The sequence below is a fragment of the Fundulus heteroclitus genome, unplaced genomic scaffold (genome assembly GCF_011125445.2).
Source record: "Fundulus heteroclitus isolate FHET01 unplaced genomic scaffold, MU-UCD_Fhet_4.1 scaffold_44, whole genome shotgun sequence".
In the NCBI taxonomy this organism is placed as follows: Eukaryota; Metazoa; Chordata; class Actinopteri; order Cyprinodontiformes; family Fundulidae; genus Fundulus; species Fundulus heteroclitus.
In genome coordinates this window covers 536,993-561,840 of record NW_023396857.1, presented here as the reverse complement: position 1 = coordinate 561,840, position 24,848 = coordinate 536,993, and the positions used below count along the sequence as shown (strand labels likewise).

Here is a 24,848-nt window from a genome sequence, read left to right as displayed (position 1 = left end):
GCAGCTTGCTTTTGAAAGGAAAACGCCCTCAGCAGGTGGAGAGTCTTTTACTAACGGGGTACTTTGATGGGTTTTCTTGGTTTATTTAATGATATATTACAAATAAATTTACAAGCTGACTGTGTTTTATAGCGGGGACTTTGGCAGCTGTTCTCCTCCCCCCTACGGTGACAGCCTGATGCGCCGCCGGCACGTAAATAGTGCAGACCCTCCACTTCCTGCGAAGAAGAATGAGCCACACAGAGCACCAAACCCGATCACTTTGAGCGAATAAACTCTTATATTCGGACCTATTCTGAACATCAGGTGGGCTTTATGTGTATAAAACTTCTCTGAAGCCGTTTTATCTGTTCTGTTGAATTCTGGTTTTTAGTTTTTGAATTTTGTTTGGTTAGCAAACGGCTAATGGAAGCTAATGTTGCTACGTTTGGGAAAGATAAAGTTAATTATGAGAGATTGTGAGCGTTCATATGAATCGTTAAAGACCCCTACTCATTTGATATATATATATATATATATATATATATATATATATATATATATATATATATATATATATATATATATATAATTTTTTTATTATTATTATTTTGAAAGGAGTAAACAGGAGGTGTATCGGGTTAGGTTTAGACATTCGCTGTTTTCCATTCAGTTTGGGTCCAGTTCTCCTGGAAAATCCCACTTTTTCTTAGTTTGATCCCAGAAAGGAATCAGAAGCTGCCATTTTTTTTTTACGGTGGTTCTGTTGTACAAAGCAGTCAATATGAGCTGAGCAAGTATTTTTAGCAACAGGATGTATTGCAACAATGAATGAACTAGAAAGGGGGGGGGGGGCATTAGACTTTTAAAGCTAAAGATTAGGTTTCCATGTCGATGAGATAAATATGGTTTTAGCTCTAGATGGATTTATCTCTTTGTGTATTAGAGATTTCCTGTAACAGGCCATCGGGGCAGTAAGGATGAGTTGGTAGGCTGATGGTCCTCTTTTGCATGCGAACGACCAGATTTGATTGTCACCATTAAACTTGTTGATCCAGAATGCAAAGGTTCTGCTTATGAGGACGAGTTTACCTGTAAGGAAACGTTTCAACATTCTTTATTTGTTTTTTGTAAAACTTTATCTTTACTAAATCAGCAGGATGTCAGATGATTATTTCCTTTCAAAGTCTCTATACAACTAGCTGGCTTTACAAGGTATCAGATGTTGACTCTTCCTCCTCCTCCTCCTCCTCTTTGCAGGCCTGGTCTCATCATGTCGGGTGGTCCAGCTGTGAGGATCAGCATCGAGTCTTCCTGTGAGAAGCAGGTGCAGGAAGTGGACTTTCATGGAACGGAGACGTACGTCCCGCCTCTCTCCATGTCCCAGAACCTGACCAAGTTGGCCCAGAGGATCGACTTCAGCCAGGGCTCCGACTCGGAGGAGGATGGAGGCGACGGCGAGCCCAGAGACAGAGAGTGGGGCAATCAGGAGACTGAGGAAGAGGAGGGTAAGACGGTACCACGAAGAACTGAACCGTTAGGGCCGTCATAGTTACACTTCCCAGTTAAATCCAGGTTTTCCTCTAGGATTTTGTTTTTAAACCACGGTGGTGGTGACGACGTCATCTTCTATGTAATTAAATGTTTTATGGAATGATTTATGAATTTTATTACACTGCATTAAATAAATTGTACCAAAAAGACATCAGAGGTACACAAAGTGAACGAGGTGAATAAGAATAAGCGTGAGAATCAAATTCAGGGACTTATTTTAGTGCAACAGCTTCAGAGACAAAAAAAAAAACTTCTCTGCTCTCTTTGCTCCGACTGCTGCTGGGCTTTCAGGACGAGGCTGCTGTGGTGTGCCTGTGAGACGGCGCTGAGGGAAGCAGGGACGGGCTCACAGCCACTGCAGAGCATTTAGTGCTTTCATGTAAAGTCGCCATTAACACAGAAATAGGCGCTGGACTTGTTGCTAGTCGCTTTTTGAAAGAAAATCGCTGGAGTGGCTAAATAAAGCAACAAAGACACTAAATTGGACTTGTTGTCTCCTTCCCTCCAGAGAGAAGACAGGAAGAAGCAGGCGTTGTTGGTTTTTCTAAATAAAGTACATTTTAATGTTTTGTGATATTTAAATTCATTTCAAACTCGGATTATGGGAAATATAAATGTACAAATATAGTCAAAACTTAATATGTGTAAATATATCTCATGCTTTACATAAGTTTAACATATATAAAAAAATGTTGTTCTGAAGTTGTGGCGCTTTTATTTTGCCGTGGCGGTGTGCCGCGATCAATTGCGACTTCATAAAAACTGGAATCTCTGAGAAAAAAATAATAATTTTGTTTGATTTGTTGTTTTATTTTGTTTTTTCCAGGGACAGTGAAGTTCCAGCCGTCTCTTTGGCCCTGGGACTCTGTGAGAAACAACCTGCGCAGCTCCCTGGCGGAGATGTGCGTCCTCCATGACGTCCTCAGCGTGGTGAAGGGCAAGAACTACATGGCCTTGGATCCGGTGTCTCAGGATCCGACCGCTGGCAAGGTAAGCTGCTGAAGAACCGCGTCAAACATCTTCTAAGACCTGAAACACAAGACGATGTCTTTAAACCTCCCCGACTTGAGCCGTCGGGTTTTATTCGTAATGGGAGCCGATGTGGCGCCGCTGGTTACTGACGGATTACAGAGTTTAGCTCGTTTAGAGCAGCTAGCAGTCCTCAGCAGGAGGAACCAGAACAACTCTAACATGCTAAGCCTTCCTGTTATCTGCTTCATTTCTCTGTCTCTCTTTCAGAGCCTGAATGAATCGCTGACATGTTGCAGAACATCAGTGCTACTAGGGCTGAACGATTTTGTAAAATAATCTAATTGCGATTTTTTTTCTTAATATTGCAATTTAATGCGATTTTTTTTTTTCCTGTTTAATTTATCACGTCTTTTTAAACATATACAAACAATAAATCATTTTGTTTCCTCGCTGTGCAGATTAGTTGCTAAAAGACCCGCAGCATCTAAACTCAGAGCAGAAATTATTGCGTTCTGCCTACAATATATTTCAACCAAAATTGCAATTTTGACTTTTCTCTGCATTAACCACAAGCAACAAAAATGGCCTCTAAATAAAGATGTTTGTAAACAAGGACTATTTAAAAACAAGAACTTTTAATGTTTCTATTAATCAGAATATTATTCAAGAGAACAGCTTTTAATTTAATTGGACATCAATCCTTGTTGAACATAAAGTGCAACCAACAAACAAGTCTATGTATTAAACTGATTGACCTGTACTTAATACTATGTATGATTATATAAACTCTAAAACAAGTAATAAAGTTAGATTATCTCACTGCTGCAACTGTCTTCCCTTCCATGTGGAGGCAAACCCACTTTAAACATTTTACCAACACCTAATGGACGCTTCTAATTCCCTGATTGTTACATAGCCAAAAACTGCAGACTCTGCGATTTGGAAATTGCGTTTTTTTTAAATCACGATTATATTGAAAATGCGATTAATTGTTCAGCCCTAAGCGCTACACTTTATAGCAGACTGTTGTATTAAAAGGCGCTACACTCTGGGTATCTGTGCACCACGTTTCCCCCACTGACTGAACTAGCGACTGTCGGCGAGTTCGAGGAACCGTAAAAAGACCCGAACAGGAGAGACTGATTCTTGCGTCTAAGTCTGTTTTCTACCGTTTATGCCTGTTTTGAATAGTTTCTGTCATAACTGGAGCTGCTCCCGTCATCGTTGCAAACTGCTTGCTTCTCGGTCAGCTGAGGCTAGCGTGGTGCGTTCACTGACATCAGGTTTCTGCGGCAGAAAAAGGGTCTGATTCTGGCCGCTCGCTGACTCTGACGTTCTCCTGCAGACGCCGCAGGTCTTCCAGCTGATCAGCAAAAAGAAATCGTTGGCCACAGCGGCGCAGGTCCTCCTGAAAGGAGCCGAGAAGCTCAGCAAGTCGGTGACGGAGAACCAGGAGAATCGGCGGCAGCGCGACTTCAACTCCGAGCTGCTGCGACTCCGATCTCAGTGGAAACTGCGCAAAGTCGGAGACAAGATCCTGGGAGACCTCAGCTACCGCAGCGCAGGCGAGACTCGGCGTTCCACAAATAACTTTATTTCACACTAATGATTTATTTATTTACCTTTTAATTGACTCTCCAGGTTCCCTGTTTCCTCACCCCGGCACCTTTGAGGTGATCAAAAACACCGACATTGATCTGGACCGCAGGATCCCAGAGGACTACTGTCCGCTGGACGTCCAGATTCCCAGCGACCTGGAAGGATCGGCTTACATCAAGGTCCGGGTCCAGTCCGCGCACCGCCGTCTTCCTCTTTTAAAGGCATACTATGCACAATTTTTCAGTTAATTAATGTGTTCCATACCGTTTTGGATGATTAAATGAGTCATTTCAGGTCGAACAAAGGTTTTCTCGGCCGCCCTGGTGGTCTGTGGAGGAAATACCGTACTTGCAATGGCGTACCGCGCGCGAGCTATTTTTAGAAACACAACGTCACGATGACGTCACATCACGTGGTACGCAGTGGGGCAAACTCCGGAAACCCGCCGTTGTTTCGCTGTAAGAGACGTGCGTTACCCTAGGTTTTACTCTGTAAACGACTGCTTTTTCCAAATCTAAGACCATGGTTTTTAAACATTGTTGCTATGGAACGTGCAACAGCGACTCGAGTTACGCTGATCGGCCGCATATGAAGGATGTTTTCTTCAAGACTGCCAAGGAGAAATGTGTGCGCTGGGACCGGTGCGGTCGGCCTACACAACAGTTCAACCCGGAAAAAGTTACCAAATTCAAGTACATATGTAGCAAGCATTTTGTCGGAGGAAAGGGCCCAACCGAAGAACATCCTGACCCAATTCCAGCGACATCAAGTCAAGGTAAGAGTATTTTGGTGGCCGACATGTTAATAAAGTAGCGCCTGCTACCATGACAGCATATAGGCTATCATGGTAGCAGGCGCTAACATGATAGCCTGCTACCAGGATAGCTTACTCAAAAACATTTCAAATAAGACAAACATTAAACATATACCGATCCCTGAACGGTGATTGCAAACAACAACAACAAAAAAAAAAACGGCCGACGACGCCTTGATCGCCGCGCAGGAAAAAAAAACAAAGCTTACCGTTCATCAACTCGGCCAGTTTTCCAGTCTTTTTAAGCCCTCGAACCTCAAGCCATCATTTGAGCTGAAGGTTGGTGTGTTCTTCTACAGTGCGACCAGTAAACCGTGCGCCTGGGACATCGTCTTGGGAAAGTTTAACGGCTGCAAAGTCGGTCATATCGCCGGATCTGTTGCGCGTGTAATAGCTGGTTGCTACGGGCGTTCTCTACCTGCATGCCCTACCTAAGCGGCAAAAGGGGCGTTGCTCTTGAGACGGTGACGTCACGTGCGCGGTACCCCATTGCAAGAGCCCTCGGCCCGCACCCACAGGCTCAGAAGTCTCGTGCAAAACCGCGAGAGTTGGTCTTGCTTTACGGCGAGAACTCCATGTGTTTCTGCCCTGCCATTCACTATATGTACGCGCGAAAGCAACAACAAAGAACCGCGTGGTAACGTTAAATAAACATGCAAGCATATCGAGTTTTATTATTATTATTACTATTATTTTTTTATTTTTTTTTTTTGAATGTTGGCGAGGCGGTAGCGTGAGTTTGGCGCCAAGATAGCGCTGCGGGAAGCTTGATGTTCATACCTTCACTGTGTTAGTCATTGTTTGTACTGCCGTTTTTTCGACTTTTCGTTGCGTTCGCCTGTCTGCTAAGCTCAAAACAACCGCGCCTGGCTTGATGGAGAAACCAGAACAGCTGAGCATCTTTATGACAGTGCACTTTTACTTTCGCCCTCTAGGGGGAGCCTCGCTGGAAAATCAACCCCGGTTGCATAGTATACCTTTAAAATCCTGCTGTGTGTGTTTCCGCGTTAAAAACCGTAAATACCAGCCGGAGGCGGTAGAAGGAAGCAGTGAAACTCTGTCTGTCTCCAGGTTTCCATCCAGAAACAAGCTCCGGACATCGGCGACCTGGGAACCGTCAACCTGTTCAGGAGACCCCAGAAGAACAAAGCAGGTCCGGTTCTGGCCTCGGCCCGGGCGTGAACGCTGAAAGCCGTCCGGCTCCTCTGACCTCCGTCTGCTCCGTCCTTCCCTTTAGGGGCGCAGCCGTGGCACGTCAAGCTGGAGGCCGCTCAGAACGTTCTGCTCTGCAAGGAGATCTTCGCGCAGCTCTCCAGGGAAGCCGTCCAGATCAAGTCGCAGATCCCCCACATCGTTGTGAAGAACCAGATCATCTCCCAGCCGTTCCCAGGTCAGATCGTTGATGGTGACGTCACACTGGGGGGGGGGGGGGGGTTGTTACACTGCAAGAAGGGAACCAAGAGTAAGTGAAAATTTCTTGAAATTAGCCTATTTTTCTTTGATTTACGCAGGTAAATACGACTATTTGCCAATGGAATAAGATTCTTTTGCACTAAGAATAGTAACAATTAATCTCCATTTTTATTTCAGGTGCAAGGTATCTAATTATATTATTTTAAGGGTAAATATACTCATTCCATTGGCAAATTAACTGCTCAAATCAAGGTAAAATACACTAATTTCAAGAAAATTTTACTTACTTTTAGTTATTTTTTGCAGTGTAGATAAAGCGACTTTAAAAATAAGCCTTTAGTTAGGACTCCTTTTGGATTTGTCTCTAATTCCTCTCGGCTACATACGCCAGGCCGTCTCTTTGAAGCTTAAGCATTTTTATTTGAAATTAGAGCCTGAAGAACTCACTTAGCATGTGAAACCAGCCTAGATGTGCAATCTGGAGGTGTGTGCTCAGTTCCAAAGCTGGGTGCTCTATTCCTCAGGGAGTGTGGCCATTCCTCCTTCATGGTCTCTAACTCATTGCCCAGACATCATGAATAAGATGCCGTTTACTGTAAAAATAGCTTTTATATGCACTAGATGCTGTGCTGATTCTCAGTTATCCGGGTCATCGTAACAGCAAACAGGCTGAAATCAGAGGAAACCAGACTTTCTCTGTTCTTTCTGAAGACGTTTGGACACCTTTCCAGGAGACACCTTTGAGCAGGTAAATAAGATTATCTGCCATTAGAAAGAGTAATTTTACCCCTAAAATAAGATAATTAGATATACTGCACTTGAAATAAGTTGATTGAGATGAGTTGTTCCTATTTGAAGTGTAAAAATCTCATTCCATTGTCAGATTATCTTATTTACCTGCTCAAATCAAGGAGAAATACACTAATTTCAAGAAGATTTTAACTTATTTTAGTTCTGTTTTTGCAGTGTAGAAAGATAACTAGGCGTACAAAACCATCTCCCACAAAGGAGGAGAATAAATAAGAGTTTCTGCACCCAGATAATTGGGATAGAAGGTCTGTACAAGTAGCTTTCTTAATGCACAGCCCTGAAGGATGCAGGCTGGGTTGGAGGATTTACAAAATGCTGCGTGGAAAAAGTCCCCAGAACCTGTGGAACTGGTCAGAGGAACGTTTCAGAGGAAATGGCAAATCTTCCCGAAGCTCAGGAAGGATCTTTTAACCACATCAGTGGGAGACGGAAGTGACATTTAAATGATAGATTTCTCTAAATGTTGTTTCTACTTTATGTTTTTTTTATGTTTTAGTTACGTTTGTCATATTGTAATTAATCGTATTTTTAGCTTTTATCCAGAAACAGCCCTGTTCCTTCCAACCTGTCGCTGCTGGTCATGGCGCAGCGTTGGTCGGTGTCTGATATTAACTTCCTGGTTCAGCGGCCAAGTTGGCCGGTAGATGGAAAAATCAACCGGCTAAGTTTATTTTTTTACCGGCCAGAATATAAATTGTGACTCCTGCTAAATGCACTGCAAAAAACAACTAAAAATAAGTAATATTTTCCTCAAATGAGTGTATCTGTCCTTGATTTGAGCAGGTAAATAAGATTTGCCAATAGAATAAGATTTTTGCACTTAAAATAGGAACAATTCATCTCCATCGTCTCATTACAAGTGCAGTTTATCTAATTATCTTATTTTAGGGGTCAAAATACTCATTCCATTGGCAGATGATCTTATTTACCTGCGCAGATTAAGGACAAAAGCACAAATTTTAAGAACATTTGACTTATTTTTAGATCCGTTTTTGCAGTGTGTCTCCACATAATGGCGCTACGTAGTTAGCCTGAGCTAAACGCTAGCTGCTAGCTAACGGACACGACGACGTTGTTGCGTCACGTGTTTGTGAGAGTTTGTTGTCATTCGAGCTGAAAGCAGAGGAACATAAAGAAGCATCAAATGACGACTGAAAAACATTTAATCGCCATCTGGCAGCTAGCTCTGAAATTTACTGGCATTTGGCGTCTGGGTGTTAATTTCGGAGCCTGGCGTTGGCGTGGTGCCTCAGCTTAAAGTTCAGCTTCCTTTTCCCTGACCGATCCTTTTTCTCTGTAACGTTGGACCTGGCAGGCCTGCAGCTCTCCATCTCGCTGTGCCACTCCACCGGAGAGAAGAAGAGCAGCCGGGCGTCTCCTGAGAAACCCAAACCAGACGACCATCTTTACGTTCTGGAGCACAACCTGCACCAGATGATGAGAGAGGTGAGCCGCCGCCTGCCACACCCCCACACCCCCACCGATACCACCATGAACGACCTGCCTTTCTGTTTCAGTTCCACAAGCAGCAACTGAGCTCGGTGGTCATGCCGCACCCGGCCACCGCGCCGTTTGGCCACAAGCGGCTGCGCCTGGCGGGTCCGATGGCGTACGACAAGGCGGAGATCAGCAGCCTGCAGCAGAGCGAGGGTCTGCTGGAGAAGATCATCAAACAGGCCAAGCACATCTTCCTCCGCAGCAGGTAACCGCCTCAGAGATGGGAGCTGGAGGAGGCGGAGGAGGAGCTGAGCGTTATGTAACCCTGCGGCGTCTGTGTCCCCCCCCCCCCCGCAGGACGGCCCGGACCATCGACAGCCTGGCCAGCCGCATCGAAGACCCTCAGATCCAGGCTCACTGGTCCAACATCAACGACGTCTACGAGTCCAGCGTCAAGGTGCTGATCACCTCTCACGGCTACGAGCAGATCTGCAAGTGAGTGGAGCCGCTGGGAAGAGTGTGGAGCACTGAGCTATATAATACACTGGAGTGCTAATCACCGTCTGTTAGAACGAGTCGCTTTGAAGCCACCAGCCGCCATATTGGTACTCCCTATTTTCCCCCCAGTAACTAAGGAATATGTGCGCTACAGCATCGAATAACGAGGATTTTCTCATGTTCAGTGGGGGATTAAGACTTTTAAAATGTCAAATGCCATATAGTTTTATGTTATGTTCTACTGAGAAAGTCATGTGCTGAAATATTTTGCATTTTATCTATCTATCTATCTATCTATCTATCTATACATATATATATATATATATATATATATATATGTATATATATATTATATATAGATATGTAAATATATATATATATATAGATATTATATACTTATATAATATATATATATATATATATATATCTATATATATATATATATATATATATATATATTATATAATAGATAGATAGATAGATTAAAATGCAAATATTTCAGCACATGACTTTCTCAGTACTTGATAGTTTTAGAACATAACATAAAAGTATATGGCATTTGACATTTTAAAACATTTATATAACGTAAAATATTTCAGCACCTAATTTCCTAGTAGTTGATAGTGTTAGTACATCCACTGACTGTAGAATTACCTGTGAAACGTTTTCACACAGCCAGAAAACTGCTTGTTGTTGCAACCAAATCCTATAGGATTCTGTGAGAGTAGGGAGGAGCAAGATGGCGGCCAGTGACTTCAGTTTTTACGTAACCGGACCACTTCCTGTTTTCAGGTCCATCCAGCTGCAGCTCAACATCGGCGTGGAGCAGATCAGGGTGGTGCACAGAGACGGGCGCGTCGTCACGCTGTCGCACCAGGAGCAGGAGCTGCAGGACTTCCTCCTCTCTCAGGTACTTCCTGCGTCCTCTGGGGGGGGGGGGGGGGGGTTGATTCCCCCGGGTCGTCTGACGGCAGCGCCTCGTTTCAGATGTCGCAGCATCAGGTCCACGCCGTGCAGCAGCTAGCCAAAGTGATGGGCTGGCACGTGCTGAGCTTCAGCAACCACGTGGGGCTGGGCCCCGTGGAGAGCATCGGGAACGCCTCCGCCATCACCGTCGCCTCCCCCAACGGCGAGTACGCCATCTCAGGTGAGACGGCGGCGCCCGCAAAGATGTTCACCACCAGGTCTCTGAGCAAAGCTGCAGACTTCTGGTGCCAGAATGTGGAATCTTTTTAAAAAAAAGACGGTTCTGGTTTGGAGAGCGTGTGAAACTCTGGAGCAGGCAGTATGTTACCTGACAGAGACAGGTAACCACAGCTAAACACCTTAACCCACATTCCTCCTTCACATCTCATCAACGTTTACTCTGGAGAACCTCAGTAAGGACCTGAACATCATGCAGCATGAACTCAGTTTGCACCTAACGGAGCATCAGTAGCTGAACATCCTCAGAAAGGTCCAGAGTTCAGGTCATTGTGGCTGCCGTCTGCTGCAGGTCAGATATTGACTACTCATAGGTACACGAGACGACCCTAAATTAAAAGCAGGTTTCCAGCTGCTCCTCTGGTCTAACTTTGGAGCCTCCAGTCGTTTTCTTGTGTCACGTGAGGCACCGATCCTTAGATGAGACGTTCAAGATCCACGTTTGTTAACGAGATGTGGCCGTAAACAGGAAGCTGAGCAGGAACGACCGCAGAGGAACCTTAAAATCAACCTTAAAATGAAGCAAACATGAGGAGACGACCACCGGGTCAGTAAAAAAATAAAAATATAAACCTGATAATCCCTTTTTAGTCGTCAGGTTATCGGGTTTATCTTTAATTTAAAGGATTTCATGCTGTACTTTAGTCCAGAAAGCAAAAATTAAACTATTTTATGTATGAATTAATCTATTTAACTCAAATCTGGATTAGATTCCCCAGTTTAATAGTTTCTTTCGGCAAAAAAAATGACCTTTACAATAAATTTAAAGCATATTTGATTTATTCAACATACATTAACATATAGCAAAGTATTTAATAAATTGTTTATTTGAGGGATTTGTGTTGCAAATAGACTTCTCTGGCAGATAGTTTAATAAACAATCCCACATATAGAGCAAGAATGCCGTATCTATCCCGTCTTTAAACGATGAGCATTAATTTTAGTTTTTAATAACTATTAATGAAGGGCTGCTATCCCCTTTATGAACAGTAGGTGGCCTCAGACTAGTATCTGGTGACTTCTAAGGAGGTAACATGAGCAGTAAAACTGTAATGTTTAAAGTTTTTGTCCTGAGTTTGGGCTGAAAAATACAAAAACGATACAAACATAAAAGAAAAAAATCCAACCTGCACATCTGTTCCTTTTTAGGTTTTTGGAAGTTTTGTGACGAAATATTCAGCAAAAGTTCAAAATGCATCAAAATCCTGCAGAATAAGAAGCTTCTGAGTGCGGGAGAGGAGATGTGGAAAGGGAGACGAGGGCAGGTTGGAGCAAGACGGGGCGGGGCGGCGTCCCAGGGCGGCATGCTGAGGCGGGGCGGCGTGCTGCTGGGGGCGGCGTGCTGCAACGCTTCCTGTCATCAGCCGCGTGTCATCCGGTGTAGGTACCAGATCGACTCGGGGCGGGGTCTGCGCTTCCCGATGACGTCAATATATGGCAACTCAACTCAAACAAACATTGCGCCTGCGGTTTCCATTCACAAATCAATTTTATTTAGCTAATTTACGGTTATTTTCCTGTAAATTAGTCGAGGCATGAAAACTTTTAACATCATTTTGGAATACTTGTTTGGTAGTCTGACAATTTAATCGGTAATTTTGCAGGATCAAAGTTACAACCTTAGAGAAATTTCATTCCTCCAATTTTTTTAAGTTGTGAAGTGAAACTAAACCATAAACTCATTTCATTTTTAATAAAAGTATAAATATATAAAGTAAATAAAAAAATAAGTAATGTCAGCAGCCAAATTTAATTTTATCACGGCATTCATCACTTTAAAATCAATAACGTTCATTCCTCCTTTTTGTACTGATGTTGTTCTTTCTGATCACATGTTTTTTATATTATTCCAGATGAAATTGTGATGAATTTTATTATTTTTTTATTGTGGTATTTGGTACATTTAAGATATATGCTGGATAAATTAATCTGGCTAGCCCTTCCATTTTTGTTAACAATATTCTTCCAAACATTGAGCCAATTGTCAAATTTTTGTTGATTTTTTTTTTATTATTTTTTTTTGTAAAATGGCTTGAATATTTGTTCAAGCTTTTGAGAAAAAAGAAACCGCTAAATTAACTAAATAAAATTGATTCGTTACAAATGCAGAGCGCAGGCTCTATGTAGTTTGTTTGAGTGGTGTTGCCATAATGTGACGTCATCAGGAGGCGCAGGGACCATGGAGAATTTCTTCGTAAAATTGTCCGTTTACAAACCGCAATCCCGCTCTGGAATAAAACCTACACGCTAATCCAGATTCTATAATTACTTTAGTAAGTTGTCCAGACCGATTACAATGTTTTGCGTAATTGTGCAAACGTTAAACCAATCATGTATAGTGACGTCATCAGAAGGCGCAGGACCCCCGAGTCCGATCTGGTACCTACAGCGGCTTCTGTTCTCTTTTTTCCTTTCTAGTGCGCAACGGCCCGGAGAGCGGCTGCAAGGTTCTGGTCCAGTTCCCCCGCAGCCAGATCAAAGAGCTGCCGAAGAGCGACGTGGTCCAGGACGCCAAGTGGAGTCAGCTGAGGGGGCCGCACAAGGAGGTCAACTGGAGCAAGATGGAGGGCCGCAACTTCGTCTACAAGATGGAGCTGCTGATGGCTGCGCTCACGCCGTGTCCCTAGACCTGACCCGGGTCCACAGAACTGACCCTGACCCGGGTCCCTATACCCGGCGCCACAGACTCTCTCAGGAGAATCCTGCTGCGGCCGCTTGTTTACTTTAGGACGGCTTCTACCTGCAGGAGGCGGGTAGAAACGACGGCGCTCTGACTTGTAGACACTTTATCAGATTCCTTGTTTCCTGTCTCTAATTTTTTTTTTTTACTTTTATTTTTATTTGTTTCGGGTTCCTAGAGGAAATAAACGTCACAGCAGCTGAGGTAGCGTCACACTTGTGGTTTAATCGGACAATAAATAAGGGCTGCGTGGTCGTCATGGCGGCGCGTATTTACAGGGGGGGGGGGTGTAGGGGGCGGAGTCTCCGCCGGGTGTCGGTGCTTCATCAGAGAGGCTGCAGCTCTGTGGCGTCGTGTTCTGCAGAAGGAGAAACATGAGAATGTCGTCATGTAGCAGCAGCTCTGGATGTTTTTTAGACTATAAGGCATTAAATATTCTTTCCATGTGTGTAATATCATTCCTTCATGTCTAGGGCTGAACAATTTTGGAAAATAATCTAATTGCGATTTTTTTTTTTTTTCTTATTATTGCGATTTAATGCAATTTTTTTTCCCCAGTTTAATTTATCATGTGTTTTTAAACATATACAAACAACAAATCATTTTGTTTCCTCGCTGTGCAGATTAGTTGCTAAAAGACCCACAGCATCTAAACTCAGAGCAGAAATGATTGCGTTCTGACAATATATTTCAACTAAAATTGCAATTTTGACTTTTCTCTGCATTAACCACAAGCAACAAAAATGGCCTCTAAATAAAGATGTTTGTAAACAAGGACTATTCAAAACAAGAACTTTTAATGTTTTTATTAATCAGAATATTATTCAAGAGAACAGCTTTTAGTTGATTTGGACATCAATCCTTGTTGAACATAAAGTGCAACCAACAAGAAAGTCTATGTATTAAACTGATTGACCTGTACTTAATGCTATGTATGATTATATAAACTCTAAAAACAAGTAATAAAATTAGATTATCTCACTGCTGCAACTGTCTTCCCTTCCATGTGGAGGCAAACCCACTTTAAACATTTTACCGACACCTAAAGGACGTGTCTAATTCCCTGATTGTTACATAGCCAAAAATTGCAGACTCTGCGATTTGGAAATTGCGTTTTTTTTAAATCGCGATTATATTGAAAATGCGATTAATTGTTCAGCCCTATTCATGTCCACAGCTCTCTATCCGTCTCTGTCAGGTCAGAGTAGCTGAACTACGCTGCCCTGTTTCTAACATAAGGCTTTTATATTGAATTAACTTACCAGGTTTATTGTTGCTAGCGCATACTCCAGGCTGCCTTACATGAATGCACTTCTAGTTTAGACATTACAGTCAGGCAGTCTGGTAGACAGCCCAGGGGTCCTCAGCTAATGACACAACTAGTAACTGGTAACTAGTCTTACTTACACATTTTAACAGATAACCCATTGTACCACATAAAATCAGTCAGTAAGCACAACGATGATCATTTATAAGGCGCTCCATACATTTTTGAGAAGATTCAAGGATTTTAAGTGTGCCTTATAGTCTGAGAAATACGGTAAATAAATCAAAGCATAGAGACAAAAACAGCTTTCCAGACCAGAAGGAAGGTTGTGGTTTAGTTTGGTCTGCATGCAGAGAGCAAATGGGACCGTAACTATTCACACCATTTAAACTTTTAATGTCACTAAAACTTTGATCGGGATTCTGTGGGAAGGACCGACACAGCGGAGCGTTGCTGTGACAGGAAGGTGATGCATTGGTTTTATTGCTGAGAAGTCTAGCGCCTCCCGGGACTTTGACTAGGCCATCCCATAATATATCTGTCTGTAGGTGGCGGGCGGTTCTCCTGCTGCCTCCAACAGGATTCAGCTCCATCCATCTCCTCTGACCTGCTTCCCCACAGCATGATGCTGCCGCCGCCGTGCTTAATGCCGCGTTCAGGGTTCCTCCTGCCGGATCCAGAACTTCTCCCCGACCCGTCCGCTGGTTCCGCTGGTTCCGCTGGTCCTCATGATGCCGGTGGTTCTGCAGAACCTCTGAGGTCCTCAGCTGCATTTAGACCGTCTGAATCACCCACAGGAGGATTAGGGGCCTAATCGGCAGCACTGGATTTATTTCAGGGTGTCGAAATAAACGTTGGACTCATTTTCAGATCTTCATTTGTACAAAATTTTTTTTATATTTGCTTCACGATGAGGCGCTGCTTTGTGTTTGACTATCAGATGAAATCCGAATAAAATCCACTGCAAAGGGAACAGAAAAATAAACCTTTTCACGAAATGAGTGCATTTGTCCTTGATTTGAGCAGCTAAATAAGATTATCTGCCAATGGAAAGAGCATTTTTACCCCTAAAATAAGAGAATTAGATATCCTGCACTTAAAATAAGACAATGGAGATGAGTTGTTCCTGTTTTAAGTGCAAAAATCTTATTCCATTATCAGATAATTGTATCTAGCTGCTCAAATCAACGACAAATTCACTCATTTGAAGAGAATTTCACTTCTGGTTCCCGTTCTGCTGTGATGAAGGTTATTTTGGACCCGCGACGTGACAAAGATGTTCTGATCAGTTCTCTACAGAACCAAGACCCACAAGCTTGGCTCTGAATGTGAAATGCACTAATCAGGCATAACATTATGACCGGCTGCATGTCGGCGCTGACCCGTCAGGGCTGGGACTCAACCGGACCCTTGAAGGTTCTGCCGCGGCACCAGGGTCTCAGCAGCAGAACCTTTCAGTCTGCTTGATTCTGACCCGTTTGTGCAGGACGCCGCGGATGGATGGCGCCATGCGTTCTCCTCAGGTAAGCGGCGCACCTGGGCATCCGTGTGAGGCTTGTTCTGTGGTCTTCAGAACCAGCTGGTCCGTTGGATCGGGCCAGGCTTGGATCCTCGTGTCCCCCCCCCCCATGCAGACCAGAACCACGCCAGGAGATCAACATCAGTGTGTTTGTCTCCCATAAACCCTCCTGGCGGCCATTTTGACAACTTTAGGGTCAAATGTTCACCTGCAGGCGGTTCCACGATGAAGAGATAATCCAAGTTATTCACTGCCACTGGGTCTGGTCATAATGTTACGCCTGTTTCCCATCCTGTCCGACCCAGATTCACGTTAACCCAGAACCAGAACCGTCTCCCACCAGCGCCGCTAGCACCGTCTGATGCTTCAGCAACTGCCCGATAACCTCATCGTTCTCAGTCATGCATCCCATCTACAGGACTGTCTCAGAAAATTAGAATATTGTGATAAAGTTCTTTATTTTCTGTAATGCAATTAAAAAACATGAAATGTCATACATTCTGGATTCATTACAAATCAACTGAAATATTTCAAGCCTTTTATTGTTTTAATATCGCTGATTATGGCGTACAGCTGAAGAAAACTCAAAAATCCTATCTCAAAATATTTGAATATTTCCTCAGACCAAGTTAAAAATATATATATATAACAGCAAAACAAAATGAAACATTTGAAAATGTCCATTAATGCACTCAGTACTTGGTTGGGAATCCTTTTGCACAGATTAGTGCATGAATGCGGCGTGGCATGGAGGCAATCAGCCTGTGGCATTGCTGAGGTGTTATGGATGCCCAGGATGCTTCAATAGCGGCCTTTAGCTCATTTGCATTGTTGGCTCTGGTGTCTTTCAGCTTCTTCTTCACAATACCCCACAAATTCTCTATGGGGTTCAGGTCAGGGGAATTGGCAGGCCAATCAAGGACAGTAATGCCATGGTCAGTACACCAGTTACTGTGAGAATCTGATGTCGTCTCTTAACCACTACCATACTTGTGATTTAGTTTACTGAACCAAGCTGAGTGTTTTTCAAGGCTCAGGAAACCCTGCAGTGTTTCCAGTTAATTAGACGATTCAAGTGATTAGTTGAATAACCTACTAGTATACTTTTTCACCATATTCTAATATTTTGAGATAGGATTTTTGAGTTTTCTTAAGCTGTACGCCATAATCAGCGATATTAAAACAATAAAAGGCTTGTGATATTTCAGTTGATTTGTAATGAATCCAGAATGTATGACATTTCATGTTTTTTAATTGCATTACAGAAAATAAAGAACTTTATCACAATATTCTAATTTTCTGAGACAGTCCTGTACCTTCTGCATGTGGACCAGACTGGACCTCTGGTTCTGGTCGGTTGATCTCAGTGTGGTGGTGAGTGTGTGAAGGCCTCACCCGGCATCTGCCGCCTGCGTCTGCTCGCCTGAATCTTCCTGCAGGCCTTGTGCAGCAGCCACACGGTCAGCATCAGCAGGCCGGCCACCACCATCAGGGCCAAGGCGGTGACCGACAGGTACTGCAGATCCTCATACAGAACCTCTGCAGGACGGAAACACACAGAACCATCAGAATCAGCTCTCCATTCAGGGCCCGCATCCAGCGTCAGGTTTTTGTTGAACGGAAGAAACAAATGTTGATTTAAACCTCTGACCTAAACATCAAAAAGCCTCCTTTCCCTTCCTTCCTTACCTCCTTTCATTCTCTCCTTCCTCCCTGAAGGAGCTTTACACTGCAAAAAGGAAACTAAAAGTAAGTAAAAGTTTCTTGAAATTAGTGTATTTTCCTTGATTTGAGGATGTAAAAAAGACTATCTGCCAATGGAATGAGTATTTTTACCCTTAACAGAAGATAATTAGATACCCTGCACTCAAAATAAGATGCTGGAGCTGAAATTTTCTTATTTTAAGTGCGAAACTACTATTCCATTGGTAAATAGTCTTATTTAGCTGCTCAAATCAAGTAAAAATACACTAATTTCAAGAAAATGCTAATTACTTTTAGTTCCTTTTTTGCAGTTTAAGTTCCATAACTCTCTTCCGGTGTCTGCTCTTGAGGTTTGGACTCTTCACTGCTTACTTAAATAAAGGCCTTCAGCTGTTTTGGGAGAATCTGTCGGCCAGGGAAGGTCCGTTTACCGGTACTGCTGCTGATTCACTGCAAAAAGGGAACTAAAAAGTAAGTGAAATTTTCTTCAAATCAGTGTATTTTTCCTTGATTTCAGCAGGTTAATAAGATTATTTGACAATGGAATTAGATATTTGCACTTAAAATAAGAACAATTCATTTCCAGTGTCTTATTTCAAGGGCAGGATATCAAATTATCTTATTTTAGGGGTAAAAATACTCATTCCCATTGTCAAAAAGTCTTATTTAGCTGCTCAAATCAAGGAAAAATATACCAATTATAAGAGAATTTGACTTGCTTTTAGCTGCTTTTTTGCAGTGTTCAGTCAGATGCAGCTTTACAGCAAACATCGGCAGTTTTGGGTGAAAACAACAAACCGTTGACAGAGACGAATGATGGAGGTCAGCGGTTTGTTCCTGCTGTCTGCCTGCAGGGCTGCAGCAGGAACACAATGGTCCATCTGCCCTGTGAGCTTCAGATTCAGAACATTTAGAGACTTATCTACGGTAGGGTAGCATATTACCCAGTAATTAGCTCTCTGTGGGGGTCTGACTTTAAAAAAATAACACCTGACACCTCCGTCCATGAAGACACGACCAGACCTCACCTGTTCTGCGCCGTTCTTCCAGGAGCAGAACCTCCAGACGCTGAGCATTTAATAAGGAAATTAGGGCTTCTTTGTTTTAATAAATTCACATTTTATTCCACAGGATTGTTTTCATTTTTAATCATTTTTCAATGGCTTTTTTTTTTAATCAGCCATTTTTATTTCGCTCACACAGAAAGGGAGAAAGAAGTCTGAATAAATAACGGTTTTGACTAAACGCCTGAACTTTTTCTTTAAGTCACCAGTGAGCTGTTGGCTCTCCCGTATTTAACTCTTTCCGTCCCGGTCAGGAACTCCTCGGGTCCCGCAGGTTCCTCCACAGGATCCGCCTCTGTGAACTGAGGCTGTTTCTGTGCTGATGTGTCCATCGATTATGGATCACGATCCTTCTAAACGGCCCAATCAGGACCCAGTTTCAGTCTTCAGGCGGAAAAGCAACCATATTTTTTATGCAAAACGCTCTCTAACAGGGTTCTTGAGGACTTTTTTGAGGAGACACACGGGCCCACTCTCCAAAGTCCTGGAGAGATGCTATCCTGCATCCCTGCTCCAACACACTTGAATCAGGTAAACATCTCGCCTCCTCTGCAGGGCTGAATAACAGCGGATGGGATTCAGGTGTTGGAGCGGCGATGCGTCTAAAAGCTGCAGGGTATCATGGAATGGGCACCCCTGACCCACCTGGTGTGTTTGGCCCTGAAAAGATTAACCTTAGTCTGGTCTGACCACAGAACAGGGTTAAAGTAGAACCCACATGTTTACATTTGTGATGGTAGGACAGAAAATGCTGCGTCTCCTCAGTAAACTATTGGCCTGTTGATGGCGTCTGATTGTTATGGAAAACCTTTGTTCCAGTCTAGTCCAGGTGAGCAGGTCTGGTTTCCTTTCCCTGACCTATGAAGGCCCTTAAACAACATGTTCTCCTGTCTTTCCCTTCTTTAAGAGTGGCTGCAGCATATTTACACCCCCAGAGAAACAGGAGGTCATGGAGCAGGAGCTCCCGGTATTTTTGATCACCATGGAGGGTAAATACTGCAGAAATATGTTCACTGTCAGGGTCGTTAGGCCCAAAACCAAATAATTTCTCCTGAATAAACGGGATTGTTCATTAAGACCGCTGCTGCAGTAACAGATTTATATTAACTACCTTTAGCAGGGCTGCTACAACTGGATTTCATCGTCATTTCAGCTTTTTGTTCTCTCATTTTTCTCTTTATAGAAGGTACACCTGGTCTGGCGTTCTGTTAGCTGTGACATCATCAGGGGAGGCAGATAATCCACTATTACCATCTAACATAGAAAGTACTCCTGGGTCAATGTGAGCTTCTGTGCTTTCTGTGTCTCTGCTCTGTCTTCTCTAAGCCCCAGTGGGTGGAGGCAGATGAGCGTTCACACTGAGCCTGGTTCTGGTTCTGCTGGAGGTTCTCCTCCCTGTTAAAGGGGAGTTTTCCTCTCCACTGTCGCTTCATGCATGCTCAGTATGAGGGATTGCTGCAAAGCCATCAACAATGCAGACGACTGTCCACTGTGGCTCTACGCTCTTTCAGGAGGAGTGAATGCTGCTTGGAGAGACTTGATGCAACCTGCTGGGTTTCCTTAGAGAGGAAACTTTCTCACCAACCTGGAGGATCTGATGGAGTCTGACTTTGGAAAGAACCTTGAGATGACATGTTTCATGAATCGGCGCTATATAAATAAACTTTAATTGAATTGAATTTTAATTTGCTCTCCATGCCGCAAACTCTGACTGAGGCTCATCGTTCAGCAGGCCGGACCGGCCACTTGTTCAGTCTCATTTAGATCCGGCTCTTTTTCCTCTGATTTCCCCTAAGCAGCCGGTGTTCCTGCAGAAAGATCTGCTGTTTCTACCAGGCCAGCAGAGCAGCCGGAGCTGTCCTGTTGCAGAACAACCATCAGCTCCTGCATCCGGATGCTCTGAGAGCCTGGAGGACTCACCGTTCACCTTCAGGACGAAGCCAACGTCCCGGCTGTTCCCCGCCGGGTCCTGGACCGAGACCACGTAGTAGCCGCCGTCCTGCAGCCGCAGGTCCGACAGGCCCAAGGAGCCGTTGTCGCAGGCCGTCACTCTGCTGCCGTAGGCCACAGAGATGTTGGGGAAGGCCCCCGGCTGCCAGGTCCCTATGGAGCGGCTCTCCGCTCCGGACATGAAGGTCCATTGTATGGTGGGGACGCCGGAGCACGTCACGTCCACTGAGAAGAAGACGTCCTCCTGCACCGACCTGATCAGGTTCCTCTGGGACGAGCTGATGGAGATCGCTGCAGCTTAGAGAGAAGGTGTGGAGAGGATGTAAAAATCAGAACCAGAACCCACACGTGTTCACATTGGTTCTGCTAAGGTCTATCTGCGCAGCGCAGAAAGGAGCAACCCAGCTTCTTTGAGCAGGACGACGTCTACATATAAACATTTAAATCCGAATGATGTCACATTTTAGAGAGAGCTTTTTTTTTTTACAACAATGGACCATAAATAAAAATGTCAATTTTAACAAATTATTTCACAAACATGTGTAATATTCTGTTGCTACTGAGTACTTTTATATACAATATATCACCAAAGTGAGTTAACCCTACACATTTTGTAAATATATATATATATTTATTATATAGTTATAAATTATTATTTATCGGAATATGCCATATAATCTATTAATAATTGTGCAGTATGTTTTCCTCCTTCTGCTTTACAACGTCACTTTAAATGAACTTTTAAATAACTGAGCTAACATCAGGCTTCTAGGCCCCAGCTTCAACCCCTCGTAAAATGTGTGAGCTATACTTAAAATGATGTTTTGGTCAGATTATTGTTGTTATTCTCCTCTGACATCTAATGTAAACATGTAATGATAATGTTATTTGTGTATTTCATAAGAGAAATGGCTTAGCAATGCCATACTAGCTAGCTGCTAGCATGCCATGCTAACTAGCTGCTTGTATGCTATGTTAGCTAGCTGCTAGCTAAATATTCTGTAGCTGTTTAAAAAGCTTTTATTTAGCGTTACCAGAGCTATCAGGAGTATTCCTGCTGTAACCTTGATGAGATGCATCACTGCTGCCATTTATTTCTAGTTCACCTTTTTTGGGGACAGTGAAAATGCAGTTATTTATTTATTTTATCAGCGGTTTCAGAGGTTAGAAAAGTAAAAGTCACTGACTAATCATATCTTTATATCACATTTCTCAGTCAAAGTTTTGTTTCCTTAACCAATTATGAAGGTTTGTATGTTTCGGTTTAATAAGATCTGATTTTCTAAAATATGTTAAGATCCTTGTTAAAGTATTTCCAGACATTTATACTGGATCATTTTATAGGAACTTGGTTAGATACGACATAGTTAACTTCTTGTCTGGCTGATGCGTTGATTAAATAATGTCTGTCTCTGGATACATTTATATATATCTAGGCCTTATTTTGTATAAGTTTGAATGATGTGCTGGTCCTCCATCACTGTGTCTCACGGTAATTATTTGAGCTGGAAAATGAAAATAGCTTATAAGGATTTACAAATCAAACATCAGGTCCCTCACATCCTTCCTAATTGATTATAGATCGGGAAAGATTAATGGACCAATCAAAGCAGCGCGTGATCAGTGTCTAATAATCTGTCTGATGGCTTCAGTTATGCTGTGTTATTGACTGAAACATTTTTTTTTTTATATATGTATAGGAAAACATTGGTAGTACGTTTTAAAATAGTTTTTAATTATCATTAATAAGGTTTCTTTTTTAGTTCAAAGATTGTAAAGAAAGACGTGTGAATCAAAAAAAAAAGGAAGGAGCTACATTTTGCAGTCAGAGCCTCGGATTATTAACCAACCGGGTTAGAAAGACAAAAATAAATTTTAATTATCAACACAAAGCTGTTTGGTAGGGAAACTAGGTTGAACTTTATGAGCAACCAGTTTAAGAGTTCTTATTTTTAGATGCACTGTAATTACATGGAGATGAATTAATGGCTAATCTCAGGCTATTAGATTAGGAAGGAAACTGACTGATGACACGGAGACAAAGAGACACAAAGAGGACGAGGCAACGAGGAAAGAAGAGAGAATAGACTGAAGGAAAGAGGAATGTGTGAGCAGGTACGTACAAAAACACACAAACACAACAGGTTTAACCTAAAGTTTGGCAGCAGAAGAGACGTGTTCATTTTCGTTTCTTTTTCTCCACTTCCATGTTAAAGTTTGATGTAGCTGCTGTTTTTAAATGAGCCACCTTCACTCCTCACTGTAAGAACAGCCAACCAGAACCTCCTGTCGGCTTTTTTTTATTGTTAGGGCCTTAATTAGAGGACAATTAAAGGGTGTCTAATAATTTTAACTGTGTGATTGCATGAAAATATATGCATCGATTTACATGTTTTGCTCATATACAGGTTTGAATATCTCAGTACTTCAATATAAATAAAAGGCACAGTGAAATTCTGATTGCAACAAAATGTCTGATACTCATATGCTTGGTGGTGTATTCTATAGTTTCCTCTAGATCTGAGTCAGTTGTATGTCTCCATGCTTAATATTTAAAACTGTGTGAGAATCAGGCAGATATTCTGCCCCAGAGTCCGGATATATGGGCCCTGTTCTTACTCTGAGCTCCGGCTCCTTTAGTGGTGGAGATGCAACCTGCTTGATTATTAAGGGCTTTATGCGTTAGAAGAATTTTAAATTGTATTCTTGATTTAACAGGAAGCAAATGAAGGGAAGCTAAGACAGGAGAAATATGATCCCTCTTGTTGATTTTCATCAGAACTCTTGCTGCAGCATTTTGGATCAGCTGAAGAGTTTGAAGTGCATTTTGTGGACTTCCTGATAGCAAAGAATTACAATAGTCCAGCCTTGAAGGAACAAATGCATGGACCAGTTTTAGCATTAGTGATACCAGCGATCATAGTCAAATGTCTACCAGCTTAAGAATATTTAACCCAATAGGTCAACAGTAACTTTAACTTTTCATAAAATCCTTGAATTTCTATGTTGTGGAGCCATTTTTTGGAGAAAAAAAAAATTAACGGCTCCAAATAAATCTCCAGATTAATATGACCACCATGAAACTCTTCAAGCAGCTCTGGGTTAACCTTTCTTTACCTTCCTCTCTGTTCTACGGTTCAGTCGTTATATGGCAGCGGTTACAGCTGCAGCTCCCGGGTGAACGACCCGCGCTGCGCCATAAAAAGGCCAATATTTCACCCAGTCGCTCTGCCTGGGCTCCACAGAGGCTCAGGTCTGCTGCTCTCTGCTGCCGGGGCCACAAAACTGGTCAAACTGGCTCCTGGCTCCCAGCGCCTGGTTCAGCATTCAAACATGGCAGGCAGTGAACCTTCAGGTTCTGCTGGTATGTGTTTATTTAATGAAGCACAGGAGAGGCATTTCATTCCCCCACCGAGCAGAAAGCCAGTTGATTAAACATTAAACCTTCCATTCTCACCCTTTTCTTCTGCAGGATATGGAGACTCTTAAGGCCTGGGAAGGTTACATTTTCTAAGCCTTTCTAGCTTCTTTAACCTGACTTGCATCAGATCAACAGACACGGCGTCAGAAAGTGTCCCTGAACCGGCGGGCCGCAGTGCAAATCAAGGAAAACAAGAGAAACTTACTGAGGTGACACACACAGAGCGTGACGCTGAGGAACACAGCAACGTCGTGAACATCCCAGAGCCTGAAATGCCACATTAGAATGTCGGGCCCATCTGTCGAACAGCAGCACAAGAATCTCCCCTCAGGTTGCTTCACATGCTGCTCCTGGCTCCTGGCTCCCCCCTCCTGATCCTTCCTCCGTCGCTCGGCGCCGGGCTCTCCTCGCTGAGGCTCTGGGATCCGCCGGGCTCTTTTGTTTGCTCAGAAACCGGAGAAGAAGCGGAGTTCCCCCACGTCTCTCAAGACTGAGCAGGATTTCTTTTCATATCTGCACAGGTCGGCTCTGGGCCGGCCCACACCCATCAGACAGGTTAAGCTGGTGATTACTGAGCAAACACGCGGCGAGCCTCACGCAGATCACCTGAAGCAACCGGGGCCGCAGCGGGACGCAGACACGCACCTGAGCGTCCACAGAGCCGCGGTCAGACGATGACGCTGGGAGGGACCAGATCCCCAGGTACCCGGACACACCTGGAAGAGAAAAAAAAAAAAACGTGTCAAACAGGAAGTTGGCAGATATGCAAATCACAAACTGAAAACAGAGAGCTGACATTTTAGTTTAAACGTCTCGGATGGCAGCCCTCAAACGTCACATCCTGAGGACTCGTCTGTCTCCAGCTGTAAACATCTGGAGCACCACATGTGGCCTGCAGCTCTTTCTAAAAAACAGCACAACCCTCCAGTGAGCTGCATCTAAAATGTTATTTCATTCTGCTGCT

The 24,848-nt window shown here is 43.3% G+C and overlaps 2 protein-coding genes across 2 annotated transcripts; one reads left to right on the top strand and one right to left on the bottom strand.

The window, feature by feature from the left end:
* The first annotated feature begins 165 nt into the window (after positions 1-165).
* med17 (mediator complex subunit 17) lies at positions 166-13,162 on the top strand. Its single transcript, XM_012856388.3, has 13 exons — positions 166-306; positions 1,240-1,487; positions 2,360-2,523; positions 3,851-4,070; positions 4,147-4,283; positions 5,990-6,071; positions 6,156-6,308; positions 8,457-8,587; positions 8,659-8,843; positions 8,936-9,073; positions 9,869-9,986; positions 10,064-10,223; positions 12,698-13,162. The coding sequence occupies exons 2-13, from the start codon at positions 1,253-1,255 to the stop codon at positions 12,904-12,906; spliced, it is 1,932 nt and encodes a 643-aa protein (XP_012711842.2). The 5' UTR covers positions 166-306; positions 1,240-1,252; the 3' UTR covers positions 12,907-13,162.
* LOC105920759 (V-set and transmembrane domain-containing protein 5) lies at positions 13,095-24,605 on the bottom strand. The gene is made up of 4 exons (XM_012856389.3): positions 24,090-24,605; positions 20,434-20,760; positions 17,141-17,284; positions 13,095-13,317 (listed from the first exon to the last, which is right to left on the bottom strand). Exons 1-4 carry the CDS (start codon positions 24,163-24,165, stop codon positions 13,286-13,288), a joined length of 579 nt encoding a protein of 192 aa, XP_012711843.2. The 5' UTR covers positions 24,166-24,605; the 3' UTR covers positions 13,095-13,285.
* Positions 24,606-24,848: the final 243 nt, after the last annotated feature.